The sequence below is a fragment of the Patiria miniata genome, unplaced genomic scaffold (assembly GCF_015706575.1).
Source record: "Patiria miniata isolate m_02_andy unplaced genomic scaffold, ASM1570657v1 HiC_scaffold_3, whole genome shotgun sequence".
In the NCBI taxonomy this organism is placed as follows: Eukaryota; Metazoa; Echinodermata; class Asteroidea; order Valvatida; family Asterinidae; genus Patiria; species Patiria miniata.
In genome coordinates, this window is record NW_024037069.1 from 19824743 (window position 1) to 19852609 (window position 27867).

The 27867-nt window shown below is 39.5% G+C and overlaps 2 protein-coding genes and 1 long non-coding RNA gene across 4 annotated transcripts in view; all 3 read right to left on the reverse strand.

Annotated features, from left to right (window-relative positions):
* Positions 1 to 5733, reverse strand: part of LOC119737351 — a 36388-nt gene extending 30655 nt beyond the window's left edge. Inside the window, exons 1-3 of one of the 2 annotated variants that reach the window (XR_005272368.1) lie at positions 5338 to 5733; positions 2479 to 2580; positions 1962 to 2041 (exon numbers count right to left, since the gene is read on the reverse strand). This is a non-coding gene — a long non-coding RNA (uncharacterized LOC119737351). The remainder of the gene's footprint in view (positions 1 to 1961; positions 2042 to 2478; positions 2581 to 5337) is intronic. The other variant, XR_005272369.1, reaches the window with a different exon arrangement.
* A 1356-nt stretch (positions 5734 to 7089) lies between these two features.
* On the reverse strand, positions 7090 to 8960 carry LOC119737352. Its single transcript, XM_038211643.1, has 2 exons — positions 8567 to 8960; positions 7090 to 7764 (listed from the first exon to the last, which is right to left on the reverse strand). The coding sequence occupies exons 1-2, from the start codon at positions 8924 to 8926 to the stop codon at positions 7237 to 7239; spliced, it is 888 nt and encodes a 295-aa protein (XP_038067571.1). The 5' UTR covers positions 8927 to 8960; the 3' UTR covers positions 7090 to 7236.
* A 1107-nt stretch (positions 8961 to 10067) lies between these two features.
* On the reverse strand, positions 10068 to 27734 carry LOC119736539 (protein MTSS 2-like). Its single transcript, XM_038210552.1, has 12 exons — positions 27660 to 27734; positions 25966 to 26099; positions 25378 to 25469; positions 22163 to 22237; positions 21296 to 21337; positions 19751 to 19908; positions 18923 to 19075; positions 17460 to 17735; positions 16623 to 16977; positions 16370 to 16467; positions 15738 to 15873; positions 10068 to 15102 (listed from the first exon to the last, which is right to left on the reverse strand). The coding sequence occupies exons 1-12, from the start codon at positions 27732 to 27734 to the stop codon at positions 13829 to 13831; spliced, it is 2868 nt and encodes a 955-aa protein (XP_038066480.1). The 3' UTR covers positions 10068 to 13828.
* Between the last annotated feature and the right edge of the window lie 133 nt (positions 27735 to 27867).

Genomic DNA, 27867 nt, shown 5'->3' on the forward strand with positions numbered 1-27867 from the left:
GTCTAAAACTGTCTCTGGATATCATGGTAGTGCAGTATATGACTAAGTATATTAATACACAGGGCTGCATGAAAGTATTACAAAAAATGAGACACAGACAAACTCACAGACATAAATTAGTGTACACTGACTGAAAGCTATTACAACTTAAAATACATATCGCCCTGGTGACAAATGAAAACAAATGCACAGACAAATTTATGACCCTATAAATTATCTCATAATTTATATGTCCTGTCTAAAACCAGACACACTGCCCAATTCTTATCCTTATTCCACAACGATTGCTCCGAGACATTTTAGCAGTTTCCTCGCGCCGCAGAGAGCGGCGAATGTTTTCAAACACGCCTCCCAATCCTACCCTCGCCGCACCGCAACCACCAGAACCAGTAAATTGATTACTTAAGCTTCCTCGTGATTTCACGGGCAAAGAGGGAAAAAAAGAAAACGTGGCAGAAAAAAAAAAAAAAATTGTCTGACAGGACACTTTGATTCTGTGCACCTTAGGGCCGGATTAAAACGCAGAGATGAGACCGTTAATAACGGCTCGCTCCCAGCGACGACTGAGTCACAACCGCGGCCGTTACGGTCCGGGCCATGTTTGGCAGAGGTGCGTCTAATCCGTAGGAGTCCCTCGCAGCGTGTTTCTAAGCGGCTCTAAACCATCACCCCAAAAATGTCCTTAAATGACGCTGCGCGTTATCACGTCTTCAGGCTTCTATTTTCCCTCCCTACACTTTTTTTTTATTTTTTAAAAACAGACGTGCAAGCTTGTGGATTTGGCAATCTCCAGAGGCAGAAATGGTATTAATTGAAAAGAACCAACTGGAATTTTCTGTAGTATTTTTTTTTTGGGGGGGGGGGGGGGAGATGTTTGTTAATAGAAGTCTGGATCTAGCGTGCTTGGTGGATAATTCACCATAAGGCTAGTCGGTTGGGCTAGAATTTTGATGTATCTTGTGTTTAAGGCTGGGCAGAGGCATGTATTATTCATGCACACGAGGGCATGCAATATCCTGAAGGAGTTTCAAAACCACAAAAATCATAAATATGTCTGTCTCACAACACTGCTGGTAAAAGCTCAGGTAAATTACAGACTATTGCCACTCACCAAAATGAAATCAACTACAGTCTCAGGTGGTTTACTCAAGTTTACTTCAAGTATAGTTTCTTCACTACCATGGAGGACTACTGAACAAGCAATACATGAGCAAGGGTTTTCCCCCCTACCAACCACTTTACTCAGTGTTAAGCACTGTTTGTTCATCAGTGAATTTGAAAGATTAAAGCTTTCTTCTTGGGAATCGAACCCAGAACATCCCTAACCTACGATCCTACTTGTTCCTACAGATCATTGTCTCAAATATGAAACCACCAAAATCTTGATGGGTAGGCTAATAGATTTGAACCTGATACAGCAAGAAGTGACTTTTAACCAACTTTGATTCTCAGACCCAATTGCAAACACTCAAATGTCACCATGCACATGGGCATTGAGAGGGGGGAGGGCAAGGCCCCCCCCCCCCCGGAAAAGCCAAAAAATAAAAATAAAAGGAGAAATAAAAGGGAAAAAAAAGAACGAAAAAGCGGCGTGGAGTCATATAGCTGTTGATTTAATGGGTTGGGAGGGGGGGGGGGTGTTAAATGTCCCTGCCCCCTCGAAAAATGATAAATCAAGAATAATTATGCTGGGGAAAGTACATGGATTTCGGGGGGAAATGTGCTTTGCCCCCTCTAGAAAAAATCCTGGCGACGCCCATGACCATGCATTAGTATACTCAGATTGATATAATCTTAACAGGCTAATACAATGCTGGACAAATTAAATTATTTCCGCATATTGACATCCCTTAGATCTTGCTTTCTCAAATAAAATCAGGCCACAGCCAAAAAAAATAAAATCAAATCTCAGAAATTTCACCAAAGATATTTTGAGGTAAATTATATCTGTCTTCACTTACCTATATTTTTGAAGTAAGCATGTATCTCTGCGTTCCTCAGAAGGGAATCCTTGTAATCCTGTCAGTGAGGCATCCTTCCTCTGAAAAATAAGAGAATGAGAGATAAATACTCCCCTCCAATCAAAAAGTTCAAGAAATTCTTAATGCCATTTTCCGGTAAATTTAAAAACCAATGATCGTTTTGAATACATCAGAGAAGAGAACTCTTAGCTTAATGAAACATCAAAATTAGTGAACACAATTAAAGGTTTCTTAAAATAAAACGCCTTTTTCATATTAAGTAAAATGTGATGAAGGATATAATATACAAAACACAATTTAATGAAAGATTGGGCATAAAGCATTCAAATTATTCACTTGAAGGTAAAGAGGGCATCCTTTCCACGAAAATCGTTCATTTCTGCCATAAAAATAACTTAATATTCGATAAATTCGATTGTACAGAATAAACTGAAATGGGTCTGACATATACGTGTAGGTCCCTTGCGTGTATGATTGATGTAAAAAATAATTCTACCTCATCAACATTCATGGACAATTATCTGTTGTGTGTGGTCCAGACGTAATCTGGGATTAAAGGCAGGAATGTTCGGAAACATCAACCGACTGTTGCTCAGTTCTATATAAAAAAAAGACTGCAAGATTTGATTCAATCTGGCAGGAGAAAGCAATCAAAGCTGGGAAAACCACAAGGGAGGATACTTAAATGCGTTTTTGATTCGGTGGTGATGAACAAGATAGATGGGTGAATTTTAAAAAGTGACAAGACAAACCGTTATTAGGAGGTATAGATATAGTGGTAATGACGAACGGTTTTGTCAGAACAGCCGGAGGGAAAAACAAGGCAAAGTTCTACACTAAATTCTGGGGGATTTAAGGATTGGTTTGTGGCCAACTATTTTCTCCTTTTTCTACATGTGTGTGTGGGGTGGCAGGGTGATTGGTTTGTGGCTCACAAGTCTTTTTCTATGTGTGTGGGGTGGGGGTGGGGTGGGGTGGGGGTGGGGTGGGGTGGGGTGGGGTGGGTGGTAGTGGTGGGGGTGTTGGGGTTTTGGGTCAGATGAAATGACCGATTGGGTGGGTAGGTTTGGGGTAATTTGGCTGGAGGGTTGGAGTAAAATGAAAAAAAAAAAAATTACTCCATGCTGTTCTAACTTTTTTAGGGGGGGGGGGGTGGTTTGGAAATTTTTATTTGAATGGCTGTAAACCACATGCAGAGTAAAAAGGTAACTTTATTTGGGGGCCCAAATTCACAAAGCCTTAACTTGCATAATCCCTGACAAACAGGTGAGCTATCAGGTTGTGGAGAGATAGAAAGGATAGATTGCGTTGGATTTCCAATGGCAATCAGCTTTTAGTACCAAATGAAGGTATTTTGCTGACTATTCGAGCAGTTAATAAAGCTAAGATATAAGGCCCCCCCCCCCCCAAAGAAAAATGTTTAGCATCCCCGTCTGCTTCCTTTTTGGAGGCAACCTCCTTTTAAAAAAATGTATTTGAAAAAAAAAAACCCAAAAGGTATACATTTTAAACAGTGTTGCATCTTGTTTCCCGAGTCCAAGTGGCGGCCATTTAAAAACAATGCTGGTGGCCATCTTGAAAAATAGCCCGGTCAGGCGGCGGGCCATTTTTGAAAAAAATAAAGGGCCTCCTCCTTCCTTTTTTTCAAAAAGGCAGGACGCTAAATTTGGCCTAATTACATCACCCTTTGTTTACATTTGCGCTTTCCTATGGGAGCCAGGTGGGCATATGCTAGCCAATTGTCCACACCTGGCTTTGGCCATAGGAAAGCACACATGTAAACAAAGCGTGACGTCATTAGGCGAAATAAAAAAAACATGTTTAGCTCCTGCCTTTTTGAAAAATAGGAAGCGGAAGGCCCTTTTTTCCCCCTCCAAAATGGCCCCCCGACCGGGCTATTTTTCAAGACGGCCGCCACTTGTTGCTTTAAATGACCGCCATTGGACTCAGGAAATGACATAACAGCTTTATATAAATTATATGGGCTAGATGCAACAGATAAAGAGGCCAAAATGATGTCACTGATGAAAATTTATTCGGTTTAAAAAAAAAAAGAGGAAAAAAAAATTAAAAGAAAAAAGGAGGTGGCCTCCAAAAAGGAGGGGAAGGGGATGCTTAACATATTTTTTTATTCCGCCTTATGTCTTAGGCGAAGTAAAAAAAAAAACATGTTTAGCGTCCCCGCCCGCTTCCTTTTTAGAGGCCGCCTCCTTTTTTTTTTTTTTTTTTTTTTTTTAAAAAGAGACAAAAATTGATCAATTTTAACGATCTCTGACGAAAGAAATCATATTTTTAGACTTTTATACCGTGTATAAAGCTGTGGAAATAGTCAATGAGTCCAAGTGGCGGCCATTTTGAAAAAAGCTGGTAACCATCTTGAAAAATAGCCCGGCCGCGTTGTCTTGAAAAATGTGTCGGGCGGCCATTTTGAAAAAAAAAAAAAAAAAAAAAAGGGCCTCCTCCTTCCTTTTTGTTAAAGAGGCAGGACGCTAAACATGTTTTTTTTTTTATTTTGCCTTAGGTCTACTGTAAATCTTGAGGTCAAGGGTGTCAACCGCTGCTCAAAAGTACCTTGATGAGCACTAATGCGAATGCAAAGCCCTAATGGCCTGGATTCGGGGCCTACTTAAGGGCCCCCAAACATTTTGGATTCTAGACGCTCTGTGGTGCAATCTGAGGCAATCTCTGACCACTAAAACCAATTCTTTTTTAGATCATCTTTTTAATTTTAACATCATTTTTGAGTTTCGAGTCATTAAATCAGCAATTTTGAGTTATAGAATCATAATAATATTAAAAGCTTACAATTTTTTATTCGGAGACGAAAAAGTGGGGGGGGGGGGTTGGACAAACGATATACCCCCCCACTTTAAAACTGGGGGGGGGGGGGGGGGAGCCCCCATCCCCCACCGATTGACGCCCATGCTTGAAGTTGTGTGGTTCTTTTGTCTGACAACTAAATATTATTTGTACCTTACTAGGTGATAGAAAAGTTGGATTTGAAATTGGGGGTAACCGGGCGTATAACTATAATTGAAGTCCTATTTTCATAAGGCAACTCCTTGGTTTGGAAGTACAGTAGGAGACGGACACGGGCTAATTACAAATGAAAAAAAACCAATGAGTTGAATCACAACAAACGCTGTTCAGAACAAGTAACGTGATTTTGATTTTCAATTTAATTCGCAAAAGGTAAACTGGATTCGGAACCAGCTGGTTAAAAAGCACATACTTTACGACCATGAGGCATGAAATATATTTCACACACACATACTAGCCTCATACTCATCATAGGCCTACAAATTTACATATTTTTAAGACTCAAATAAACGTACTATGATCAATTTTTAATCACCTGCATTTGCTTTACGTCACTAAATTCAGCCGTGTTCTTCTTACAAGCACCGAAAAATACTATTAATATGACTGCATAACTTTTGAAAATACAAATGTACATTTTCTGAAACTTTGGAAAGTTTGACACCTTGCTACAGCTGCAGAAATGTCCTTCTCTTGACAAATGAGGGCGCTATTCAAATTCTTTGGTCAACTTCTTCTGTCAAGTGAGGGCGCTATTCAAATATTGTGGTCAACTTTTTTTTGCATTGCACTACTGTATTTGCACATGGTGTTCGTGTTAAGTCATAAAAGTGCACTTCACTGATATACAAACTATAAATATTCATAAATACCAAAGACAGTTTACCCATCCCCATTGGTCGAGAGCCCGTCACATGGCTAGTCTCAAAGGGATGATAAAGACATGGCTGGCTGGTCTTAAACACTTTTCCAGTGTCACATGAAATTTGGACTCCTATGAAATCCAGTGCCTCTTACCATTTTATTGGTTGAACGTTCACAATCCTCACTTAGGCATGCGCAATACTACCAGTAAGTCAGTATTTCATTGTCCTAAATTCACAACGCACTCACTACAGCTGCATCTGCGCGTCATCGTGCAGTACGTGCGACGCGCCAATCTCCATAAAAGGAGTTGCTTACATCTTACTCGCGAGCTGGACAGTCCATTACATAGCTAGAGGGGTGTTTAGAAAAGACAGAAAGTAAAATTGTTTAGCAAAATTGTTGGAAAATTTAATTTTTGACTTTTAGACCCAAAACTTATTCACGAATGGGAATAAATATGTGCTTATTCGGTATTAAACACTATGTTTAAGACTGGTTGGAGTCTGGAATGCCAATAATTACCCGAGGCGAATTCCAGACTGTCTCTAACCAGTCTTAAATATAGTGTTTAACACCTCCGACTACCTCCGAAGTACACATTTATTCCCTTAATACTGACCACAAAGCATTTTTAAAACCACAAACCATTTTTTCCCTGGTAATTACATAAGCATGATTATGGAAACATCAATAAAATGCTGATAAAATATAGGAAAGCTTTGTGTACTTATTTGTTTACAAAAATAGACTTTAACAACTGGAACTAGTAAACCTTTATTTGCATATATCATGGAGAAATAAGAGCGAAAACCAAAGTGGGGTTGTATACAGGTTCATACATGTAATAATGGCTACTTTCACACAGCAGCTAACACTGGAAATATGCCCAAAGATAAATATACAACATTTGCTTTTGCTGTAATTTTCAGCAATGGATTGTTTGGCGGGTTAGAATTGTATAGTAAACATTGTTACAGTGCACCAACCTGTTTAGTTTTGTTCTCATACATGTAGATCAGGCACGCAACTGGGAATTTAGAAAAAAACAAGGAAACTCCAAACCACACAAGACTTTGTACGGTATTTTTAAATTTTGATGGCATTCATGAGAAGTAAAAAAACGAGATCCGAGGAAAAGTTTCATGCCTGATAGATGCCTGAAAAACCAAGAAAAATGCTGTTCTCGTAGTTGGGTTCCCTGAGTGACCCTACTTCAGACAAAACGGAACAACTAAAAAATGTCAGGGAATCGCCAGGTCAGGGAACCAGACTAGCTGGCTTGCACCCGTTCACGGATGTGTAACCGATTGCAAACAAAATGTGAACTAAATAAATTTGGAAAATTATGGGCAGTATTTGAAAAAGTCAGTTTTTTTTTCCAACGATGGTCAGCCAACCATTGTTGGAAATTGGTGCAAGCTTTCACTTTTCTTGAAAATGACAGCACACCAGGTGCCATGATTTCACAGGATGCTTCAGACTATTAAATACAGTCAAGGTAGTTCGTAACAATTTGGAAGTTATGTTTTTTCATGTTTGCAAATGTTGTATATTACCTTTAATTAAGTTAAAATAACATGCATATCTTGTATGAATTATTTCCATATTTCATCCTAACTTCCTGTGGCACTTCCACATCCAGAGGAATAGCCAGCCAGTGCTTCCTGTCAATGTTTTCCAGCTCGTAGTTCATGCAGACGTACTCCTTCTCCCCTTTGGTCCCATCCTCCCGGCATGTCAGTCCATCGCCGGAGAAAAGCTCAAACATCCGCAACTCGCAGTACAGGAAAAGCCGGGTCTGCCAGGCGGTCTGCGGCCTAGGCAGTGATTTGAACTTGTCGTAGCTCATGTAGAGGGGGCCAGTCGGGTCGCTGACGGCCGTGATGAACCTGAAATCAACCTCCTTCTCAAAGTACTCCACCGGGTTGGTCTTGATGGTGGGCCAGTGGGATAGGACTGGCTCAAGAGCAGCTGGGTAACAGGTTCCGATGAGTTCCTCCATGCCCTCCCACGTGGCCGGTACGATGGGGTTTTGCTGGTTGTTGAGTGACCCGGAGAGAAGAACGATCCAGTATTTGGACTTCTGGATGCATGCCTGGAACATTTTTTTTTTGTGGATAATCAAATGATGAGGGGTCTCTTTAGAGTTTGAGATAACAAATTCTTGACATTTTTACCATACACAACTGTACATCTACTGGCAGAAAAGAAGTCGGAAAAAAGAAGATACATGTACATGTACATGTAACTTGACCCCAAAAATAATGCAAATCAACCGAGGCTATACAAAGAAAGACAATACAAAGAAAGACCGATAGTACATTGAGCTAGACAAATTGTTGTTGTGTTAGTGTTACTGTGTTAGCTCCAATTATTTTGCTCCAAACAGTCAAATCACAATTGAAATCCGGAAGGATTGGAAGCTGTATTTTGTAAAGAAGATTATACAAGTCAACCTTCACCATGTTCACCATACAAGATATTAACTTGCCACCTCACGTTGAGTGAATCCATGGTCTATAATTGGATAGCGTGCCTGCCTTGCACAGTTAAGTTGCAAGCCTTGCCATTGTTTTTTGAAACTTTAGTTTTTGTGTGAACTCCAAAAAGTAACAATTGTCTTCTTTTATTGTTTTAAATTTAAAACGAATCCTACTCTAGTCTTTATAAATTGCATATTATGACGTCATTTTCTTTTTCTGATTCTTGGGGTGGGGGAAACGAATGATAGGTGCATAAAAGTGAATGCTAAATAAAAACAGGGCCTAGGCTACACCTTCCTTCAAGTTCAAGAATGTCGAACAGAAACTAGGACGTTAGTTTCAATGTTTATGAAGAAAACATTTCGAGTATTTTTATAAAGTTTTCATACCCAAAATTTCAGAAGATTTGGGCACCTTTAAATGTATGTATTCTGGTAGAAATCCCAAGTGCAGCAGCAACTCGTACGGTTTCTTCTCCAACAACGCACCGCACACGGTGTCTGGTCCGAACACGAACGCCGTCTTTCTCCCGGGAGCAGACGACAACTTGGCTGGGATGGTTTGGCGGTTCGCTCCCTCGGTCAAACATATTCGCCCATAAATTGGTGATTTCAGTAGCTCCTTCCAGTTTTTATCGCTAAAATTTGAAAGTCCTAATCTCGTGCTACTGTTGTTAGCGCTGGTTGAGTTTATTTCACGCAACAAAGCCCCCAATTCATGTAATTCTAGGGGGGTTTGCGTCACTTTCGGTGCACTTACCGACTTTGTTGTCATGATTAAGTTGATTGATAGTCAGCACACCAGCGGCTAAACTTAAGTTTCTGTTACATTTTGTTTTGAGACGTCAGGGGTACAGATGAAACAGGCCGTCTTTTACACAGACTGTTTTCAAGTTTGATGTTACTAGTTAGAATATTTTAATCTCAAAAACCAGCCTGCAGTACTTAGTACAAAAGCAGCTTTCTAATTTTATTCTGAGGAAATGTTAAGTCAAGTATATACAAGAAATCTTGGTTTTAACTCTCTAAACCAAATTACGTTGTTGAAATATTGCTACGAATAATGCAAGAGTCAAACTTCATTGAAAGTCTAGTTTAGCCTGTTATTAATTGAGGGCGCTACACCTAAAATACGGTTCCAAAAATATAGAAAAAGAGGGCGCCAGGGTGACCGTTTTAGCCGATTTTCGGCTAATTTTGACAGAATTTTTGTTAAAAAACAAGTTCACAGAAAATTTGACAGAATGGATTTTTTGGCAGATTTCTGGCAGAATTCTGCAAAAATGGTTATTTGACAGAAAAACAGCAAATTTGAACAAAAAAGTGTGCATTTGTTTTAAACAGCTTCAATCCTTTCAAACAAACCCTTGCATAATGGGACAGGTTGGCTGGTCTAGGTGCCAAGGTGCACTCGGAAACTGACTTTTCATGCTAGGATCTGCATTTTGCCCAAAATTTACCAATAATTTCACATCTTTATGTGACTGGAATGTTTATTATGCAATTTGAACCTTAATTAAGGCAATACTACCAATCTGCATGTGATTTTAAGTGTTTTTAGTGTATTTCGAGTAATCCTGGGGACTTTGGCAGATTTTTGATAAATCTGACAGATTTTTGAGGTGCATCTAGCAGAATTTGGCTCTGACCTTACGGTAAGGAAGTAAGGAAAGGTGTATTACGAAAACAAAATCGTTATCATTTCAGTTCTGCAACAAACATAAGATGATTAAAAACAAACACAAACTCTACCTGAAACAGACCTCAACAAAGCCATGCCATTCTAGGGTTGAATTTTCTTAAACAAAAAAAGGACTTGAAAAGTGCTACAGGTCATTCAATGCTAGGGGAAGTCAGTTTGGAAATTGAACTCAAGGGGGAAGGAAATGACTCAAATACAGACAAAGGACGACAAATCTTGGTCCAACTACTTTTTTTTTTTATTTTACAACATGCTTTGCAACAGTTTGCTTGCAGAAATTAAACTACACTTTATGATTCTCAATGTTATAACAAGTATCACTGCTTTGACGACTTGTGTAGAAAATTTGCATTGAATTTTAAATGCTTCAGTGTCAAATTCAGAAAAATATTTCACTTCTTTTTGTTTGTCGAATTGTTACGCTTGGTAAAAATGAGTTTGGGGAAATGTAGATTAAAAAAAATACAAAACAAGTTAACACTGGATCGTTTTTTTTATGAAGATTAAATTAAAGTGAGGGAAATATTTTTGGAAAACAATTGTCGAGTTTCTAATGGATCAAAATGTGGAAGTCTGTGCAACTGTTAAAGTAAATTTAAGATGTTTAGGTGGCATCTTTTCCATAGATTAATTTACGAGGGCAGAAAAAAATCTTCACTTGCACATTTAAGAAGACGTAAATAAAACTGGAAAAGAAATTATGAATAAATTGGGTCTTTGAATTTGTGGAACAAAACAATCTTCCTCCGACCCTTCACTTGAAAACATCAACCATTATGTAAAAAAAAAAAAAAGACTGCACATTACCATTTGCACCTACATGTAGGGTTCGAAGAATGTTATGAAACATGTTAGCATGACTTGAAATTAAAATACAGTAATGGTTTTAAGGGGCCCAAGAAAAAGAACCCCTTAAACAAAGTTTTGGTGACAACAGCGATGCATAAATACATAAAAACCAATAAATAATAAAAAAATTAACACTTTAGGCACAAACAACATGTTTTTGTTCATCTCCGACCTACCAATGCATTTTGGCCTTGCATACTCATGTTAGACAAACCATTACCAATATATATACACAACTACAAAAGCCCAGCTTAGTTTCAAACACAAAGCTGTCATTGTCATAGAAACGTGCGATTATACCACCTGTTAGTTCGAATAATGTCACCCAGAAACTACACATTCTAACGAATGTTACAAATCCAAAATCAGAAAGGAACATATTTACGGAAGTGTTTGGTACAGTTTCAAAATTTGGTAACGGACTGTACCTTCTTATTAGCAGGTTTACTCTTTCTAAGCACACACAGTAATGAGCTTTTTATTTACTGACGATGAAGGGGAAAAAAAAACCCCAGAAATTTCAAAAAGTCATTTAACTCACTATTACCGTAACAAATTTGCTTTGTGCTGACTTACAAATATGGCTATATCAAGTGGGTTGTTAAAACTGAGGCTTCTAAATTAGTAAATTTCTAACTTACTTTATTTCAGTTTGAAAAAAAAAGGAGGGCAGTGTTATTTAGATCCACGACATCCTACCTAAGTTATATAAATTGCAATGCCTAGCGTAAATATTGAATAAAAAGGCACATTTGTCTTTTCACAAATTGAACAGTCACTAAAAAAAAAAAAAAAAAAAAAAAATCATTCATTTTTTTAAACATTAATTTTTTTAAAACTTGTAAATGCATATGGATAATTCCTCACAATCGAAGCAAAATATTGGTGTGGTTGGAAATAATGTTTTTGATACTGGAGTGATGAAAGATTATGTGAAATAAACTCACAATAACTTGAGTGACAAAAAAGTTTTTAAATTTCATTTTTAACGATAAGACAGACCAGAAGCTCCTGATGTACACAACACTGTTCCCATAGGTTTTATTAAAAATGAAAGAAAATGTCTGTTCTTTTATGGAGATTTTTTTGTTAAAAATGGCAGTTTTCAAAGGGGATCCCTTGACACATGGCTGTTATTTGGTAGACGCTAGTAACAGATATGCTACTACTGGGACTAGACAACAGTGTCACCATGGTGATCTTAATCATCCTTTGTTGCGAGGCAACAAGCGCCCTCAAGAGTCCACATTGTTACAGCCGAACAACATCGTTGCAATATTATTGTTCCAGTGTTTTTTTTTCCCTTCACAACGGAGTACATCTTTAGCTCAGTGATGAACAACTTACGGTGAAACCGGACATGTGACAAGGTTTCTGTTGATGCACTTCTTGTTTTGTGACATTTACAAACAATTTAGTTGTATGTGCCAAAAGTTTCCAAGAGCGATTTATGTACATAATTCTACTTGTTTGTTGCAAACTGTTCCTTGGCTGCCCAGATTTTTGCAAAAACCTTTCTTTAAAAAATGTACATTTAGCAATGAAATGCAAGAAACGTCTTATTTTTTTGTTGCAGTTTACAGGCAGTATAAAAAATAATAAATACAATTAAAATGCTCTTTAATCTATTTCAATGGCTTCAATATAAGGAACCACGAATACACCGTAACTAAAAATGGCAAAATATTACAATTCTAAACACGACTGACCTAACAATTCTTAGTTAATATTAACCAACAATCACAGTAACTTATATCAGTTAGTTAGCAATTTAAACTAAAACTTAAATTAATCAGGTCAGCCTGTGACCTCTGACCTTTAAGTGCAACTTGTTCATGACCCTAAAACATTTATAAAAAATATCTACAGTGGCAAGTAAAAAAACTTTAAAAAGAAAAAAAACTCGACAATTTTCTTAAAAAATCTAAATCATTTTGATCAATTTTTTTTTATCATATTGTTCTATTCTTTAAACGCTACAAAATTTTAATAATTACAAAGATCACATTTCTTCCCTTAACTATTGAGCTAACCTTGCTCATTTTTCAAAAATTAAATATCTTACCTTGAGCAAAGAAAGTTTGTCAAGCTTTCTTTCCTCAAATAAATTTGATCTATTCTTCAATTTTTATGCTAGTATAATTAACAACAGTAATGTCTTTTTCTGGAGAAAAAAAGGAAGCACCAAAATATCTTCCGAGACAGATGAAAAAAATCTTGATCAGTTGACTAATGGTACACTTCAACCATCATGGCAGAAATGCAAAAATGTTGGCAATGTCTGAATGTTGCATGGCTATGACTGTAATTGCACAGTCACACTGTGTATCTATGGGAAGCTGTTAGCCTTAGCCAACGTCACTTCATTCAGACAATACCCATAGCAGTTTTTGAAACCATGGTTTCATTTCCAGCTGTGGCTTCATCTCTGACTTTTCAGAATCTTTGTAAGTCCTTTTTGTCCAAATCAAATGGAAAGTTCCTGTAAACCTTGCGTCAAATTTAGGATTCTATGTTACTGAAGTAGGACATGGTCCTATATTGAGTTAGAGTGTCCTGGAGCCCGAGCTGCAACAATGCCGTTTTTTCAAAAACATGCAACAAAACGGAGGTTCTGCACGGAAATGCATAGACTGGTGCCCATCATGTTGTGGTCAACTTCATTGCGATATTTATCACTGCCTACAGGAACTTGACCAATAGCAACATTACATTGGATTGATACATACAAAATCGATTTATGACACTGGCCACAGATGAACAATTTTCAAACACAGCGACAGACAGCTTGCAAGTCAGTGAACAAGAAAGTCAACATTTTTAGGACCCACTTTTTGTTTTCTCTTCAACTTAAACTGTAGGTTCCCCTCATGTAAGAGCCTGTTCCCTACAGCTTAAGTCACATGGAAGAAATTCCACCCAGTCGATCATTCAAATATGCATTCCAATATGCACAGTGACAATATTGGCAAATTCGACCAACTTTACTGTTGCATACATCATGTACATTGTACACGTTTATAGAAAACGAACATCCAAGCTTTGTAGCTTTTGCACATTACTATCACTACTACATGCTATTAGAGTATTGCTGTTTTAAGCTCGGTTTCTATTTTTTGTCAAAGTTCATACTCTTGGGCCTGAGCGGTCATTGGAAACAGTCCGTCGCAGCTTCACGCCTCTCCGAATCTCCGAGAGGATCCCAACCCCGTCATCGCTGTCCGAACTGTCACTGTCGCCTTGGTGACAGTCTCCCTGGTTACCAACAGGTTGCTGCTGGCTGTTGTAAGTCTGTTGCTTACTTAGGTTATTCTGGGCTTGTCGCATCTGCGCTGCCTGCGCGGCGATTTGCGATTGTCCGTAGGTCTGCGAGTTGCCATGCTGGCTGTGCTGCAGCGTGTTGCCGTGTTGCAGCTGTTGCTGTAACTGCTGCTTCACTTGTAGCTGTCGCTGTTGGAAGCTCTGCGGAGTGGTTTGCTGGTTTGGGTAGGTTTGTTGCGGCGGACTGGTCGGTTTGTAAGCACCTTGGGGTTGCTGATATTGGTTCTGCTGAAAATGCTGCTGCTGCTGCTGATATTGACTCGTTTGTTGCTGTTGGTATTGGCCTTGTTGCTGTTGATACTGCTGTGTTGATTGTTGTTGATACTGCTGCGTAGAGGGCTGTTGTGTATACTCTTGTTGCTGATACTGCTGTTGCTGTTGCTGATACTGTTGCGTTGACTGCTGCTGTTGATACTGTTGTTGTGACTGTTGCTGCTGATACTGCTGTTGCTGATACTGCTTTGCGGGTTTCTGCTGTATTGGCTGTGCATAGTGCTGTTGCTCTGCTGGCGTCTGTTGCCTCGGTCCTACATCTTGCATTGGTCCGCGCTGTGCAAGCTTGGCATTCAAACTCTCCATGAGACTCATGCGGGCCACGTCGCCCGACATGACATCACCAGTCAACTTCAAGCTGTGACTGCGATGCACCCGCCCCTGGGGTTGGCTACCAGACTGCTGAGGCTCGGAGCCATAAGGTGCTTGAACAGTGCTCTGGCTACGGACCCGTCCTGGTGTGTATGGGCGTTTGAAGTAGGCGTCGTCAGATCCATCCCCACCCTCACTCCAATTCCCACCTTGTTCGGTCATACCGGCTAGCGATCCGCCAGACGGCGTACGTCGAATCGGCGGAGGGGGTTTACTCTTACGTAATGAGCCACTGGGTGTGGTGGCCGTATTCCTGGTGACCGGTTCCCCGAATGACGAAGTGGGTACACATGCCATGGACATGGGTCGACGTGTAGGGGATTGGTTGGGCGTGGTGGTGTACATAGACTCCGTTGTGTGGGAATAGTGACCGGTTGACTTGTCCATGTCAGTGACGTTTTCTGAGCTTCCATCCATGGAATGCTGCCTGCGATCTGCACAATAAAGAATTCATCAACATCATGAAGTGTAAACATAATGTGGGCTACTTGTCTTTGAGCAATGGTAATGATCTTCCCGAAACCCTCAGTAATAAGATGCATTTTCTCTGCTTGAATGAGTACTTGTGCCAGAGAAAATGGGGGAGGGGCAGGCACTTAAAAGTGCCTCTTCGAGTCAGATGATGTCCAGCCACCATCTACTTTCGACTTTTGAACCCCATCAGGTCCCCTCTTCAACTTGACAAGACATCAGCAATACTGTGTACAGTTCCACCCAATCTATTGAGGCCAATTTCATGCAGCTACTAAGCACAGAAACTTACAAAGCATCCGAAAATTGGCGAAGCAAAAACAGTTTACCAGCTAAAATATCAAGCAGTACATCACTTGCGACTGGTTCTCTGTTATTTATACTTAGGCCGTGTTTGAATCACATGGCTACGGCCGGCAACAACATAAGAGTATGTTGGAAGTGGTTGCAGCCGCTAGCCAGTGGCTTCCATAATAAGTGTGCGTGTTACTTTCAGCTACAACCATGTAATTCGGACACGGCGTTAGTATATAAATTTACTGAGCAGTTTTTTCCTGCTCAGCAGCTCCAAGACGTTTGGCCATGGTCTGATACGCACCTTGTGACGTCAGCATTTCATCGGAGTAGGTTCCCGTCGTGGACTGGGAGCTGTAACCGCTGGACGTGCTCAGCGATCCATGGCTGCTGGTCGTACCGTCCGAATCCAGAGAATATAAAGCCGACGGCATTGAACTCTGCGAGACAAATGAGACATAACAACATTAGTGACATCCGCAAACTGTTAAGAGGGAGGGTTGACCAGTGTCTTTATGATAACCTGTCCAACATTTTCTGGAAGTTTTGGAAATTTTGTTGGATTTAGGAGGGGTAAAGCCCAATCCCTATTACTTCACATTTGGGATGGGTGCCTTCAAAGTCTTGCACCTGTTGGACAGATTGTGTTCCAGAGTCACGTCAAACCAAATCATTCCTAAGATTTTAATTAAGCACATGAAGAGCTCAACGATTCAAACAGTTTTGACTTCAGACTATGTCTAATAACGGAACATTAACGCACAAAGTTTGCCTGCTGAAACCAAATTCTATTTGGGTTGACTTGAGTAGCTCCTAATAGCCTTCAGTGTGACTCGGCAATATCGGTCTTAAACAGGGGTTAACTACCATTAGAATACTGCGCAGTGGTGGATTTTGAACATTAATTAAAAAACCAAAAATCTATATCCTACTCACATGTGTATGTCTTCTTGCCGGTAGTGTAGCACTCCTCTGACGGTATAGATCAGCGTTGGTTGGTGTTTGTCCACTGGCACACAGGGGACGAGGCACAACTAATGAGCAAAACAACAAAGGAACCAATTATAAAGAAAATCCAAAGTTGTCAATGATTTTTCTTTGCCGCTCTTCACGAGTGGTGCTAAATGTGCTACCTACTGTTCAGGTACACAGCATGTAGTAATTTTTAAAGTTCTTTCAGCCAGCTTACTTTGGTTGGACTGGGGCGTGTTGAAGTCAGGCACGTAGGGCACACTGCCACCCTTGGCGTCACCACTACCACTCTTGGGCTTAGGGGACACCAGGGGCTTATCAGCAACTGCCGGGGGCCGGTTACCAACTGACGACGTCACCGGCGTGGGGATGCTCTTGGGCCGCTGTAGCTTCTCCGCTTGGCTGAAGTTGACCAACCAGCTGGGAGGGGGAGGGGCTTGGGAGGGTGGGACGGTGAACGAGGAGATGGAGGAAGTAGGAGGGGGCGGGGTCGGGGAGGAAGGCGTGCTGCATTCGCTGGAAGACTGGTGCTCGAGTTCATAGGGGGTTGAGGCGCTGTGCAAAAGACGTTGCTGCAGGGGAGAAAAACGGAAGGGAACATTTGATCCAAAAGCTTCGTTAAGATACAGTGGGTGTAACGAGGATTGACCTTTCCAGAACAAAATTGTGAGAAAAAAAAAAACAGTGGATGATGATGTGTTGCAATGGGGTGATGAATTTCTCGAAAAAGCTGTTCAATTATAATTAACTGTTCAGTGCTTTAAGAGCCTTTCATATGTTGGCACTGGAGGGACTCGAACCCACAATCTCCAGCTTACCAGTGCAGATGTCTTAACCATTCAACCATAGAGCTTGCAGGGCAGCTGGACATTGCAATATAACTCCATGTTCAAGAGGTTGAAAAGTCATGGGTAAAATATAGGGTTTTATGCTTCAATCCCAACAGAAAAATTGGATTTCTGCACAGTGTTGGATTTTGGCAGGAGGAAGATTTCCAAAAATGTCTGGGGTTCGGAAAAACAAAAAACAAAAAATATCGGTTTGAACAACCAACCTGTGCAGGCTCTTCGGGTACCGTCTGTGGCGGGGTACCGGGCTGGGCCGGGAACAGCATATCCTGCGAGGTGAATCCGGAATCCTGTGAAGACACGCTGGACAGCCGGTAAGCGCTGTTGGGCTGCGACAAGCTGCGGTGCCGGACGTAGTTGGTACCTGGCGAGTGGGAGTTGGTTGAACTGCTGGAGCGCGAGTCGGAGCTAGTCATGCTGCTCAGACTGCACATGCTGGACTTGCGGGAACCGGAGGACGGGGACGGGGAACCAGGCGGTGTCTGCAGAAAATACGAAAATAAGAACCTTTAATATGTGACCTGTTCTGTCAAAAGCAGATGCTTCTGGGCAGAGGTTGAACTTACGATAGGGCCAAAAAACGCTGTGGGGGTGATTTCTTTTCGATTTTCTGATTTTTGCATATTTGTAATCTTGAACATGTCTAAAATTTACGATAAAAGTTTAAAACCCTAATTTGAACTCTAAATATAGTATATTTGATGATTTGTTAAGGTATATCAGTTAAAGAAACGTTCCTAGAAACAGGTCTTAAAATAGACCCCAAACTTTAACTGCCATTTTCTCTGTGTTTTACTTTTCGACACGATGAACTTCAAAATAGCATAACTTTGCCCAGGAATGACCGGTTTCAAAAATTAAAATGTAAATATTAAAAAATTTAAATGTAAATATTTTGCAAAAATCTTATTTTTGACCTTATGCCCAGAAAAGTCTGATTTTGACAGAACAGGTCGCATATGACCTCTTACCCTTCCAGATCCTTCAAAATCTACCAGATAGTTTTTAAAGGATTTTGTAGGATTGAGGACGGTTCAGCCTATGCACTGCTGCCTAACATGGAACTCAACACCCCTTGAAAGATTAAGCACAAAGATTGTACCACTTGGTTCCTGCTCATTGGTGGAGTTTGGAGGAATTTGGAATGTTCCTAAAAAGAACATCTTTAATAGAGAAATAAGGTTAGAAATACCAACTTAAAAATTTGCTGCTAAATTAGGTTTATTAGCAGGGTTTTTTTTTCACTTGAGGACGAACAGAGCACACTGTCCTTAACGTCTAGATCCATTCTCACCACCGGTCCTTTTCAGAAAACACAATTTTCTTAAGAAAGATATTTTTTTTTCTTCATGGTATTCAAAGTATTTTATTTTCACACAGTTTTTTTTGTCCACATAATTAAGATGGTAAAAGTTGTGTTAAGTGCCAAGGATTGGTCAAAATATTGTCAAATAATGCTTTTAATAGATTTTTAATATTTTAAATATTCGTAATTTGCCAACAAGTAAAAAATGCATCAATGTCAAAATTGAAGTCTGACACATTCATTGTTACTTGAGTAGCAGTCTGAATAACAAAAAATGTCACTGAAGCTAGACTTGAAACTTAGTTTGAGCAAGGACTCGTAGGACTTGAAGCTAAGGATCACCTGGAGCAATTTTCAACCAACCTGGTATGACCACTTGATTTCTTGGCCCTTGATGTCCATGATGACCTGTTCGCTGGTCTGAGGCAGGACATAGGGGTCCTTGCCATGCTCCACTAGCTCACTCAAGACTGACTCAAGACGTGTTACTTCAGACAGCATTGATATCTCCTCATCCTAAATGAAACAAGGAGTGAAAAGGCAAAGAAATTATTAAGTTTGTTTTCTTATGCTACCATTCCTAATTTGAAGTAAGAGTTTTGTAAAATGTGATAAATAAAATCATCTTTAAGCCGACATGACCATTATCCCCTAGTACACACATGTACTACACAGTACAGCAAAAATTATGTATGCAGGTACCAAATACCAAAAAATACTATGAATGCTGTGCCCACTTGTATGCTGAAGTACTGCATACTACTATTATATTTTGTAGCTTTAGGTGAGGTTAGGGTCAATACACTACCCACAAAATATTGAAAAAGGTTAGTTTGGCATGTATTCAGAGACTTTTTAGTTTTAGAACCCTCAGAATGGAAGGCATGGAAAAGGGGACATGACAACCTCGACTGGGACCTGGTCTGATATCTAATGTGTACTGGTATGAGGAACAGCAGCAAACTTAAAGTTTTTTTGAAATTGTATTGGTTGTTGTGTGTGCCTTTACGATGCTGCCCATCCTGTAATCTGATTGGTTGTTCTCAAGTTTGTATACATTTATGCAATGTTAACTTATGTGTAAAAAGATGTAAATTAATTTGACCCTGCATCAGGGGTCAAAATGACAACCATGTGCTGATCGTTTTCTAACTCTATAATGTGTTCAGAGTAATGAACAGATCAACTCACCACGACTGGTTTGAAGCAGCTGATGAGAGTACAGAATCGACTTCTTTCCTCAATCATGCTACTCCGGACAGCGTTCTTCTCTTGCTCTTCAAGCAGCAGGTACATGTCGTTGACATCATGCATGGCGCTGTCCAAGCGATACTGGATATCAGCTTTACCTGGAATAATAAAACACCAACTGTGTAAATGACAGTTGAATGCCTTATTTTGCCCTCCACTAATGCGATCATGTGCACAGTATGATGAGTAGATGGCATGTAGGGGCGACATTGCCTGCGTGAATTGGGTTGTGCATTATGGCACAGAGAACGCACGATTAATTTCATTCTGATTAGGCAGAAACCCATAGCATCTTGGCATGAGCATTAGGCGTCGTCAGCAATGCATTCAATTGTCCCTCCCTCAACTCTTTCTTAGAAACAATGAGGGGTACTTGTACACAGAGTCCATGTGCACTGTATGGTCTGTGCTTCGAAGTAATTTTTGTGAAAAAAGGTCACAAACACAAGAAGCATTTCTAACCAAACTCTATACTAAACTCTAAGTCTGACATTGTAGATATTTAAATATGAAAAGTCATGTACTGTACATGTAGCTCATCTGATACATTCACATATGAAATATAAAAAACACCAGAATTTGTACAAAGTGCTGATCTGACTACAAGTGATGAAAAGCTAAAAACCACATGCATAAATAATGCACAACTCAATTCAAAATAGTGCAATGTAAGCTATTTAATTAACACAAAGCAAGAATTCCCTAAACTCCCATTTTAATTCTCGAACTGTCAATATTTAACAGAGATCTAAATGGTAATACACTTTAATTTGAATAAACAAAAATATAACCACACCAGTTCAAACGTACAAAGGTACATATGTAATGGGAGAGTACAAATAAAGACATACAAGATGTATGAAAAGCAGAACAAAAGCGAAGTACTTCAGACCAACAATATGCAAACAGACACAAAAGAGTTGGTTGTTGTATCTTTTGTTTGTTTTCTTCCGACTGATTGGAACAACCACTTGGTATCTAGATACAGCTGGGTTACACTAGCAGGTGTTTCAGTCCCATAGTACATAATACACACACACATACAAAGATTCCTTGCAATTTGCATGGTGCTAATCGAACAGAAATTCTCCATTTGAATTGTCCACTCAACCATCTCATCACAGATCACCATGGTGACATTGTTTATGCAATGTTTCTGAAACGATGACATGATTGCGTGCAGAAAATGTTAAGCTTGGAGCGTCTTTAACCAACTGTATTGGGTCTGGGTAATGCGTTTTACATTGTAAATTATCATTAGAATACAAAAAATTCTCTCCACAACCAACTTTCACAATTTTAACTTATGGCAAATGAACAATTCAACAAACACAACAAAGTAAATTACCGATTGAACAAAATATGCAAGTGAGTGACAGAATGTGACAAGCGAAACCGAGAATATTCCAATGCTGTGCAATAGCATATAGTGAAACAGTGAAATCATGACCAGTTAGTGACCAATGAATGACATGAGTAACATACTTAGTTTCTCGTTATGATGTCTTATTGATGAATCCTCCTTGCCTGAAGAGGCAGTTGGGTTGGATTTAAATGAAAGAAAATTTGCTGAAATACAACGTCATTAGAAACACGGACAGTTTGGTTACACGTAAATAACCTGTTTGTTAAAAACGTAACAGTGACTGTCATATTTTTTCATGTAAAGGATATTTCCCAGGTATGAAATAACTCTCCGGTGTGACAATAGCACACCCAAACTTCTAGACTGGTTCCCGTAATACGAAGATTGGGAGCCAGGCCACTTGCTCTTGTTGCTAGGTGACAGCGCCCTCTTGAGTTTACCACAGGAGAACTCACTTGTAATTTGATAAATCCGGCTTTTTAAAACAACACTCCATTGCAATGAGTCAAAGCAACAGAATAATATACGGCGTACTTCATGCCGTGGTTAAGAAGCTGGCAGTGATTAAACGTATCGAGGATTTTGTGAAATGGACCGTAAAATCCGCCACAAGACGCAATTGCAACTTGAGTCCCAAGCTGTGACATGAGTTACGACACGTCACGGCTCTGCGTGAAATCAAATCGGGAGCTAGTAGCAGAACATGATAGATCCTTTCTCTCAACCACCGCGTGCCTGACACATAAAGTCATCGGTCGCTACCCTAGATGTCGGATGTGCTGCTCCCTGGGTTAAGTATCGATGACGGAACGGGAAAGCCATTATGCGCAAGTTCCGATCGCCGCTTCTGTACAACTCACAAAATTCGACTAGGAAGCGCAAGGCGTTCACTGCCCCCAGAAACCTTCTGTTGTTGATGAAGTGTTTTCCTTTTATGAGTCATGATGTGTATCTCAATTTACAACCAGATATTGTTTGACCTGTACCTTTTCTGGCTTTCTTCTGCAGCCGCACGGTGTCAGATGACTTCTTCTTGATATCTTGCCTTGCTTTCTTATAATCTGTTTGGGAAGAAAAAATGAAGAAATTGAGAAATTGCTTGAAGTTGCGCAAAAAATCATTCACAACCTGTGAAAACATAGAGGAATGGAAACTGGTCCAGAGTGAACAAAAACAGCAAGTTTTAAAATGTAAGAAGCTTACAGAACGAAGACAAATGCACGTATTAAATATTTCTCCATTTCAAACATTCAAATCCACTTGTCACTGGTGTCACTCCCAATATAATTGGCCAAAACAAATAATCCAAAACTCTATGTCTACAAAACACTGACACATTAGTGTTGATGAACATAATTTTAAAACAATCAACGACTTTTGCCAAACATCGACCTACAACACCATGGGTCGCTTATTGAAAGACGTGAAGTTTCACCTATCAAAGATGACACAACAATACATGTACCCAACAGGTGAGTATCAATAATCCCAATAACCCCAGCGGATAGTCAAAACAAACATTACCCTGAATATAGTTCATTGAGTCAAAAGGCCAGACTATGAGCAGATTGGATTTATTTACCTTGCAAAGCAGCTGGATTAGGGACCAGGTTGACTTGGTTTTTTTTTTAAAACCTTTTTGGGGGGTGGGGGGGGGGGTGGAGGAGGGGGGAGATAGTGTGCTTCTGCAACCCTCTGGGAAAGGCTTTCATTTGGAATTACTTTTGCACCATCTAAATAATGCACAAACTGATCCACCTGAATTACTGTTGAGATGCAATAATCCATAATGCCCTGCCTGATTGTATTTTGGCCAATCACAATTGTGATTAATGTCCAACATGCGATCACACGAAAGTTCAGCATGCGATCACAAATGTCCAACATACATTCAGAAAATAGTCTGACATACGTTCACAAAACTGTCTGACATGCGTTCCCATGCTTATGATGTGTGCAGCTGCAGCATGGCATTGGAAAGGCGTATCACATGCGCGCAGTGGGTGCCGGGCGGGGCGTAATGATTCAAAATCTGGCAATAAACTAAATTCTACGACTAAGAGTACACGTACATGTATTTTAGACTGCAAAGACAGTCATGTTTGGTGCATCGGGTCATAAGGCACAGATTCAAAGTAAAATTTTAGCCGAACTACTCAATGAAAGTCGGAAAAAAATCCAAATGAATAAAATCAGGCATATCAATTCTGTACAAAAGTTCAAGCTACAAATAAAGCACCTATCCATCTCCACGCGCAAACTCAATCATAATGCATATTTTATGACGATACAATCCAGCCAAGGCTGCACTTAATCCTGAACTGCTATAAATGCCAGTAATTCTAATTATATGCCCAGATGTGCTCGAGTGTAATTCAGGAAACTATGCATTTGATTTTCTGAGTATGGTGCCATCTGCTTGCTCTTTGTATACTCAGTGACACTTAAAACTGCTTTTTAACTGTTTTCTATGATTTTTAGAGCAAATGTCTCTTCAGTCTAAAGGCCCATTTTTAATTTTTTTAAAAACTATTTTCTGGTGTATGAAAAACATTGTATTTATAGCCAAGGGCTAAATTGCAACAATGTATACAATGATAAAAAGGATAAAACATAAAAATACAGTGCGAAGCAAATTTATTACGGCAACGGGAATGTTACAATAAAACTTCAATTGTTGACGTCATGAAATTTAAGTGAATTCATGTGAATAATGAACCAGCCTCTAAATTTGAGTTATTTGTTTTCAGTTGGCTGGTATGAATCTTGTATGAAAATAGAGTGGAAAAAAGAACACTGTCACCGCAAAAAAAACCACTGTTATCACATTGTTTTTTCAGATCCTATCTTCATGCAAAATAGGGCAAATGAAAATAGATGCCTCAATCTTAAGGAACAAACTGCCAGCCTCGACAGACACTATATCTTCATCACGATCAAGTCCAAGCTTTGCTCACAAAACCGAATAATGGTCGTCTAGGGACTGACATCTTGTCTGTCGACGAAAAAAAACACCGTGATGAACCGGTACCCAGACCACTGGCTCCTATCCCCGGTAATTCATTCATCATCCATCTACCTGGATTGTCTTGATTCATAATGTACGACCGGATCCCCCCACGGGCAACCGTACTCTCTATTTCAGGCCAAGACCTGATGACTATCTTCTCTCAGGGTCCCAAATTATTTATAAAGGTGCTGACAGAGTATAAACTAGCCTAAAACCTGGACGTGTTGAAGAGATCTGTCCTCACTCAATGTGTATCGTGTTTCCAACCTGATTTATACAGTGTGGACGGATTGGATGATTTAGTCCCATTGTTACTTGGATGTGGGGAGGATGTTCATGAAGGAAGAGGGTTTAATTCTCACGGGAAGTATCAAATTTATGAAGATGTAGTGTGAAAGTTGGATTGAGTCTGACTACGGCTATGGATTTTGACACTGACGTGCAACAGTGGCTAAGACACTGACATGCAACAGTGGTAAGCCGCAGCCACAGGCAAAAATACCCATTTTGGACGCAGCCCTCAAAAAAAGCCGCATCTGAATTACTTGGCTATGGCTAGCAGTAACACACCTGTCTATGGGAGTTGGCTTAAGCCGCTTCCACAGGTGCATGTGTCAATGCAAACCGTAGCCAAGCCAGGCCAATTGAACATAGTGTCTCGACATTACAGTCTTCAAAGAACTGACGCTACTTGTCTGAAGGCCAAAACGATACATGAACAAGCCACTCTGTTTGTAGTCAAGCTACTTGTGACGGATCAAGGGAACATCACAAGTCCAGTAACAAGTAAATCGCAAGACGATTAACTATTCCAGTCACAAGTACCAGGGGATGAACAAGAACAAAGGAATGCCTTGATATGAAGCTGATTTGAATAGATTGTGAGTTGACTTGGGACTGAATGACTTGTGATTGACTTGTGATTGACTTGTGATGATTTGTGATGGACTTGTAATGACTTGTGATTGACTTGTAATGCACTTGTGATGGACTTGTGATTGACTTGTGATGGACTTGTGATGACTTGTGATTGACTTGTGATTGACTTGTGACGACTTGTGATAGACTTGTGATGAACTTGTGATTGACTTGTGATGAACTTGTGATGGGCTTGTGATGATTTGTGATGAACTTGTGATCCATCACCACAAGTATCTCCAGTCTAATACACTGCTGTGTTGACATGGATACCTTTTGCGTGTTCTTTGTCCAGTTGCGTAGTGATCTTCTTCCATTCCTCCATGCGTTCCTGGAGGGGAACTACCAGACACTCCATGATGGCACTGAGATATAACAAAAAAAAAAGAGAATTCATTTAAAATTTGATCTGAAGGTTTGCACGGTGATGTCACCAATAAGAGGAAAATTGCGGCAGCACCATTTCACAAGAAACCTCTTTAATTGTTTGTGCGGTTTAGGGAACTGGAGCAAAATTTGAAGTTTCAGACAGTATGTTCTAACTATCATCTTCAGACTCATGATTGTTAACATCTTTAACATTAAAAGAGTATGCGTGCACTTTATTCATAATAATTCATTCATAATTGGTATTTTGCACTTTTCCTTGATAGTTACCAATATTTTTGTTACGGATCCATGCTTAAGTACATTTCTCTACTGCAAAGATGTTATTATACGGGTTTGTACACAACCAGTTGAAAATGGCTGCATGCATGAATTATTATTAAGCACATTCTAATAACATTTGCAGTATTGCCCTGCGTGGAATTGGCTTAACTTTCTCTACTTGATTAAGCATTAGCTTTTTACGTGACCTACTTAGTGAAAGACTTGAGCTTGAGTTCGATGGTCTTATGTCGGATGCACATTCGTGTCAGCGAGGCACCCAGATCCTTGGTCGCACCTGCAGAAGAAATGGAGAAAGAAGTTTGGAATTCATTAAATCTGTGTTGCTTTATTTGTTATGCTGATTAAAGGGAAAATACAACATTTGCAAACATCAAAAAATAAAACTACCAAATCATTTTGAAATACCTTGCTGGACTGTTAGTGAATGACAGTGTAAAGCATCCTGTAAAATCATGGCACCTGGTATACTGTCACTTTCAAGAAAAGTGGTATTTTTGTATCAATTTCCAACGCTGGTCGGCCGACCAGCGTTGGAAAACACTGGCTTTTTTTCAAATACTGGCCCCAATTGACCATCGCACTTGTTTTACAATCGATTACACACCTATGAACGGGTACAAGCCAGCTAGACTGGTTCCCTGACCTTACAATTCCCCAATGTATGTAAACTGCTCGTTTCTTCTTATATGGAGTCAGGGAGCCAAACTACAGGTAAATGATTGTTTTTCTCGGTTTTTATAGCATTTTCGAACCCAAAACCTCAAAAAAGTCAGTGTAACTATATTTGCTATATATTTCCAACCCCCCAATTTCCTCCATTTCTGAAAATTACAGCAAAAGCAAATGATGTATATTCCCTTTAATCTGTGAATTTCTGGAATTTATTTTTTTAAAGCAAATTCAGCCGACTTTCTCAATGCACCGTGAAATAAAAAGAAAAGAAGAATTTATACATGTCGCATTGTTTAAACTGTCATAACCATTAAAATTCTGCAGTCATGAGTAACAATTTTTTGTAAATGGAAACAGACATTGTAAGAATGCTGTTGGCCCAACCGCAAGGAACAATGCGCGGGAACATTTTTTTAACACAAAATAAATATCACTAGATTTAAAATAGCACATTTTAACCAAAATAACATAGGTCAAATACAGAATTTATTACATCAACATCATAGAGTGTAACCTGTTGAAAACTCTTTGAAACCTCTGAAGAAATTTAATACGAAGATCTTCCTGCTGAATATCAAAACCTGGTTATTTTGTTCAAAACCCCTAATCTTGAGAAAATATTGGTGAATCTGGTGGGGTACAATTTGGATGTGGAAGCATCTCTGACCGGAATTGGAAACCAACCCCCACTGTGCAGTTTTCCGCCTCAAGCCAAACAAAAATATAAGGACTTATTGGCCACTTGAAATTCAGATTTTTCCAACAACATTTATGGAAATTATGATATCATAAAAGCATGGACATGTGGTTTTAGTTTAGGCAAATAGAACAGATCACAGTGACTCTGCTGGAAATGCCAATAGATTAAAAAAAAAAAGCGTAGGGGGCACCTGTTTGTAAGTTTATAAAGCACGTGCTATCTATGGTCCACGTGTACTCTATAAAAGCAATTATAAGTGGACTTTAACCATTATTTGCACTGAACAAACTTCCGCTCGATAGTGAAACTACCACTTAACAAAGTATTGCATAAAATACCAGTACAGTTTTCACAAATGAAAACATGGTAATACTGTAATTGTCACTACTATGCAAACATTGAAAACAATAATTTTTGTTTTGAAATAAAACAAGTTTTCTTAAAAATCTTTGATTTTTGGGGTGTCTATCAAGTATCAGAGGCTCTTGATCCAAGGGTTTGCACTTGCTACAATAGCCTTCATCGCCACGGCAACAGTGAAATCAAACTTGAGGATCCCCAAGTGTTGAAGCAGTTGTGACGACATATTTATTTGAGAGATAAGTATGAGGCCTTTTGATAAACGGAAAGGCCATGTATACTCTTCAAACTGAGAAAACAAACATGTCTATACACCTTCACCCTTTGCTTTGCCCAGTTGCAAGAATTCCTGAAAAAAA

Coding starts and splice junctions, on each gene's coding strand:
- LOC119737352 (XM_038211643.1), bottom strand. CDS start 8,926: ATGACAACAAAGTCGGTAAGTGCACCGAAAGTGACGCAAACCCCCCTA. Junction 7,765..8,566: donor CAGAATACATACATTTAAAG/GTGCCCAAATCT, acceptor AAAATGTTCCAG/GCATGCATCCAGAAGTCCAA.
- LOC119736539 (XM_038210552.1), bottom strand. CDS start 27,734: ATGTCGTCACAACTGCTTCAACACTTGGGGATCCTCAAGTTTGATTTC. Junction 25,470..25,965: donor AAGCTCAAGTCTTTCACTAA/GTAGGTCACGTA, acceptor GTTATATCTCAG/TGCCATCATGGAGTGTCTGG. Junction 15,103..15,737: donor TGAAATGCTGACGTCACAAG/GTGCGTATCAGA, acceptor TTTATTGTGCAG/ATCGCAGGCAGCATTCCATG.